This window comes from Carassius auratus, chromosome 1 (genome assembly GCF_003368295.1).
Source record: "Carassius auratus strain Wakin chromosome 1, ASM336829v1, whole genome shotgun sequence".
Lineage (NCBI taxonomy): Eukaryota > Metazoa > Chordata > Actinopteri > Cypriniformes > Cyprinidae > Carassius > Carassius auratus.
Window position 1 is genome coordinate 30,349,961 of NC_039243.1, and position 6,000 is coordinate 30,355,960.

Sequence of the window (6,000 nt, forward strand, 5' to 3'; positions counted from 1 at the left end):
AGCCATACTCGTGGGATAATAACAAACTTAACATCTAATTTATTGCAACAGAAGGAGTGTTAAATATAGGCTAATAACTTAAATTGTACAAGAGCTCACACTTTTTTTGATCAGACGTTTTTAAAAACTAATATTCAAAGATGAGTATGAGTTTAAAACACCCTTAAGTCTTCTTGCTCTCTGTTTCTTCTCTAAAAGTCTCGCAGGCTCGTGTCACTGTCCATTCTTAAGGCTTGCACCGTTTGACATTTTCGGTGTAATGGTGTTACCCCGCGGATTGTGTTGAGATATTGTGACGGAGAGGAAACGTGATTCGTTCTAGCTTCTGAAATGTGTATAGGCTACGTCTAATCCACCGTTTCATTCACCGTGCCAATAGATGTCATTTCACAAAGATGTGCGTGTGCGCGTGAGGGTGCGCGCGTATGTGAGTTTAGCGGCTTGGCGTGTGAGGGTTTTTATTCATCGATGAGAGAGAAGACTGGAAGAGAAAGAAAAAATGAACGAGAGAGAGAGAGAGAGAGAGAGAGAGAGAGAGATCACGATTGTATTTTCAGGGTGCATAATGTGATTGGCAGCTCTTGGTTTTGCTAACAAAGACACTGGGATTTTCCATTTAAAAAAAAAATTCTTACAAATTGAGGACTGTATACACATTTTTTCATTAATAATGTATTATATATTTATATGAATTATAAAAATTGTTCCAATGCATGTTTTGCGCACTCAAAATACCCATTCATTAAGATTTGAAGTGTGTAAGCGTTTGTTGTTTGCGCGCTGGCGGCAAAAAGAACAAGAAATAAAGAAAGTGAAAGAGAAAAGAGGCCCTTAGCTGGTATCTTGAGGGACCACCGGGGTCCGCCATGTCACGAATGAGTGAGCACACATCTCTCCCCCACAGTGAGCAACTTCAGCTTTCGTTTTTAGCCTCACAAGTGTCCTGTTTACAGGGGCCTGTGTGCCATATTCTCATCTGCGGTTCAAGTTCAGCTCGATCTCTTCCCCTCTCTCTTTCCCCAAGGGATTGTCAAACAGAAGGCTTAAGCTCTAAAAAAGCAATCAGGTCTTTAATTAAGAGAAAACTCCCTAAAGCAAAAAAAAAAAAAAAAAGCAAAAAAAAAAAAAAGACACCGTATTTAAAGTTTACCAGGTATTATAGTAGCTAGACAGTGCTTCGCTTTCATTAGCTTTAATCCGAGTATATTTTAGATATTATAATTCTGAAAGGAATATTAGAAGAATGTTCTGAGAGCATTGTGAAAGTGTGCCGTGAACTTACGGTGCATCGCTGCGAACGGGTCGTGTTTGCAGTGGATTTCCATCGGTCTGCAGGACAGGCCTTCCCTTGAAAAACCACCAAAAATCCTTTAACGTCCTGCACTTGTTCTTGTTCTTTTAAAGGTCTGTGCGTATGAACCAGTTTCAGCAGTGTGGAAGTCCACAGAAACTTTGGTTGGAAAATAAACAATCGAACATGAAGACCTAGGTCCTTGGGTCAAGAGTAAAATTAGATATGTGATTCATAAATTACAGTTTATCTGATCCATTATTAAGTATATGCAAATGGTCGGTCAGGGTACAACCCTACAACCCTCTACAAATCCAGAGTGAAGGAACTCAGACATCAGTGTGCATTCATCAAAACCGGATTACAAGAAAAGTCCTGGCGATATACCAATTGTAATATTAGTCCGAACACTCATAGATAAAAATGTAGAAGTCTCGTTTCCAAGCTGTATATTGGCACCCTCGCTCCACTGACCGTGACCCGTGAACTGTGACCGAGGTTCACTGACTGTCAGAGCGCGTCCCTACCAGAGATCTGTAAAATCCTGGTGAGGTTTCTGAGAAACCATGTTCACTGTAGCTTATATTCACGTAAAAGCCATCCATTGCATCTTGATTTTCTACTCGCTCAAAGCGCGTGTCTTCCTAGGAGGAAAAAGAATCCCAAACAATAGACGTACGCGGTGGACATTTGAAATTAAAAAGTACATGAGATGAACCCCGAATCAAAATGTTTGCCAAAGTTAAACAGAAAATAAAAAATAGCCATTGTGCATTTGAACTTTGGAGGAAAAAAATCCGATAAATGTCCCGAAGAGGACAAGTTTTGAATCACTCGGTACGTGCGTAAAAAATCCACGGAATTTGTCTGTGTTGTGGCAAGGGATGTCCGCCGAAAGGTGGTCTTCCAGAGTGATCGCTCCGGAGCTGAGAAGCAGCGGTCGAGCCTCCGTCCTTTCCGCGCAAACACTGCAAGAGCGCGCGGCGCGTTTCAGAACCTGCTCCAGTGTGGACAGCGCCAAAGCTACAGCGCTCTGAATCCACTACCGAGCCCGAGCGAGACTGTCAATCAAGATAAACCTACCTATCGGAGCACTGCACCTCTACCGTCACAATCACCCTGAGTCGCGCTCAGATAGAGACGACACCGATTGGCTAACACTGGGCCAATATGAAAATGACGTGCTCTCCCAATTGTGCACTGACAAATAGGGAGTCTTGAATCGAAGTTGGTTCTCTGGCGTCGCTGATCCCAAGTCTAATTTCAATTAAGGAAGGGGATAAAATTGACATTTTAAAATATCCATTTTCACTCTTTTCAGTCAATTCCTATTAATATATAGATAATAATGAGATATTGCCTCAGCATGTTTTCAATTATATGAATACGCCTCATGCGTTGGTAAACCATTTTTAAAATATTGCTCTTGGCTTTTGACACATTGCAGCATTTTACCGAGCTATAAGCATATAAAACATATTACTCGTATGAAATAAATGAACAGATTTTCTCAAACAGAATTGTATTTGCACATTATTGGAAACTGTATATGGCACTTGCACGTGCAATTATACGACTTCTGTTTGGTATGGAAGTTATTTATATGTTTATGTACATTTTGTTAAATTGTTATTTTAATTAATGTTGAATTAGTATGCATTAATTACATTTGAATAATAATCAATAATCCGTTGTTTTTAATGAGACTTCCAGAGATGATTCTTCATTGTTTGACGGACACGAGCGCTGTTCCACGCTGATGTTTGTGCCAAATAATTTTTCATGACCTGCCTTCCAACTTATTTTTAAGAACAATGTATTTAGTCATGTTAAGTACAGCTGACTAAAGGTGATGTGTTTTTTAAATAATGGTGGTTATAATTGTTGAGTTTGATATAGCAATATGGTGATCAGTATTATATATATATATATATATATATATATATATAATATAACAATATATTTAAAAAATTAAACGTTATACTAGGGTTATTGTATTTATAAACATTAATGTTGTCTTTAGTTCATTTACGATATGAAAACAAGAAAATCATACTTGAAGTAAATTGATTAATTACTTAACAAATTATAAATTAACTTAAAGCAGGCCTATTTCATTTTGGAACGCATACCTAATTGATTTTTTATTATTATTATTATCGGTGTATATGTTTATTAATTTACCTATATATTTATTTATTTATATACAAAAAACGTAAATTGACAAACACAAACTTTTTTTTTTTTTTTTGCGAAACATGGAACGAAATAAAACAAATTATATAAATGTTTCTCAGTGTGTTACATTCTGCCGAGATGTTCCATTGCCTGGATTCAAATTTAACTCTTCTAAAACTGAACTTTTATCTTTTGTTTAAGAACATTTTCGAGAAGGTTTTGGTGCATCTCAGGTGACTAGTTACACTTAAGACCAAAAACACAACTACCTTACACGCATTTGCCTGTGTGTTCAGAATAACCTAAGTCGCTGGAATCCTGTACTTCATGTTCAAAATCCAAGTGCTTCACACATATTCATGTTCTGTGTTAAGTCTCGACTTCTGCGCGGTGTTCCGTAAGTGCCACGAGGTGGCGAGCCTTGGGCCTCGTGTGAAGAAGCAGGATCACGTCGGCTAGCCACACACACACACACACACACACACACACACACACTTGTGAAATCAGTAAATAAATGTGTTGCATTGTTAAAATAGCCAACAGCGCAAATTGCCGAATTTGCAGGATTTGTTTTCCATTTTAAATGTAATAATAGGCCTATGTCTACATTAACAATTATGTTCAACCTTTTCATTAATGTTATGAAGCCCTTGTCGGCTTTCATTTGACTCATTTATTTGTTAGCTGTTGTTTCGATTCTTATACTTAGAGACAAACCCGGCCCCCAATCTTTCGAGTAAATTATCTGAATTATTTTAGTCTGCCTTATCTATCTATCTATCTATCTATCTATCTATCTATCTATCTATCTATCTATCTATCTATCTATCTATCTATCTATCTATCTATCTAATCTATTCTAGCTGGCCCACGTGATTAAATACTCCCATTTTTGGAAATCTCTTGCTTATAACAGTTTCCCCAAAAGCTTTTTTTATATGCATTTAGCAAATTAATTATACAAACAAGTCAAACTAAAACAGCTAAAATCATGTACAGTTTGCTTTTGGTTCTGGCTTCGATTTTTTGGATAAAAAAAAAAAAAAAAAAAAAAAAATATATATATATATATATATATATTTTTTTTTTTTTTATAATTTTTTTTTTTTATACAGCATTCACACCATTTGTTGTCAAATCAAAAACAATCTATTAGTAACGCTTTGAAAATCTTTAAAGCAATCTTTAGCAAACACGCATTATAAATATAGTAACATTTCTAATAGTGTTCAGAAGTGGGCGCAAATATTATTATTTATTATTATTTATTATATAAAATATTTCAGAGTATCAGAGTCAAAGCCAAACACCTGTTTTTCCAGTACACTCCAAGTTGGCCGTGAGTGCAATGAATCACATCACTGAAAGAAAAAACTCATATTTTCTATTCGTGAGAAGTAGAGAATGTGTTTCACATCAATCGAAAGTTAAATCAGTTCTATACATTATGTCCCAGGTCAAGGTCAAATTGAAGGTTGTAGGGCAACAATAAAAAAGTTTACCCGTAAAACAAGACAAATAAAAAACACGAGATCCAAAATATAGGATGCCGCATAATTATAAATCTTAAATCTTAACTGCACGCGCCATTTCATTGGGACGTCTAAATGTGACGCGTGAAGGACGAAAACACAGAATTATATGCTACTGAATCATGGACTGACTGAACAGTTATAATTCATGCTTTTGGATCCTGAATGAAAACATCTGCAGTATAGACACTCACACTCAGTCGAGCAAACAGCTTTCAACAACCTCACTGTGTGACAGGAAATGTCATTGGTTTCAAGAGTTATGTTTTTATAAAAATTTGCATTGTTCCTTTGGACTGTAATAGGCCCAAACCAGCACACTTCAAGCTCAAATACGATGCTGTCAAAGTAACAGAGTCAATAAAGGTGTGGCCAAAATGCAAGCTCATAGAATTTCTAGGCCAATGTTGTTCGCGCATTTTTGATGTTAAAGGTGTCAAAAGATGAACCACCAAGCGTTCATATCAATATAAGGGTCAATCCAAAAGCCAAGCAGTTTTATAAAAGACATATAGCCCATGCAACAAGTGCACATATGCTGTATTTATCAGTTTAGTTTTGTAAAAGAGAGACAGTTTTATTAGTAGAAGTGAAATGGAGAAACAGACAAGGCCCTACCCGACCGTCCGATGCGCAGAGATGGACCCTTTTGGTCCAAGTCCATCCCAGAGGCTGGACAGAGGGACGAGAGGGTGGAGGGGTGAACACAAAAAAAGTTCCCGCTCCTAAGTCCACTGTTGCTGTTCTCTCTGCTCTTTTGTGTACCAGTGGTTCTGACGAACAGTAGTTTGAAATAACGTGACTCTTCCGCTCCCTGTTGCGCCGCTGCAGGTGTTCACTGGAGTGAGACTAAACGTTTTAGGAGGAAAAGAGACTCCGAAGGAAGCGTGAAACGATTATGGGGCAAAGTCAAGAAAGAGCCGCGCGCTCATGCCCTCTTTCTTCCTCTTTCTCTCTCTGCCTCTCTCTTTCTTTCTCTCTCTCTCTCTCACTCACACA

The 6,000-nt window shown here is 37.4% G+C and overlaps 1 protein-coding gene across 3 annotated transcripts in view; it reads right to left on the reverse strand.

The window, feature by feature from the left end:
- LOC113107091 (paired box protein Pax-5-like) overlaps window positions 1-6,000 on the reverse strand; it is a 40,022-nt gene extending 34,022 nt beyond the window's left edge. For 2 of the 3 annotated variants that reach the window (XM_026269314.1, XM_026269295.1), the window contains exon 1: window positions 5,620-6,000. In XM_026269314.1, coding sequence (XP_026125099.1) covers window positions 5,620-5,665 — 46 coding nt within the window. In that variant the 5' untranslated portion in view covers window positions 5,666-6,000. Of the gene's footprint in view, window positions 1-1,282; window positions 2,584-5,619 lie in introns of those variants that run through there. The other variant, XM_026269304.1, reaches the window with a different exon arrangement.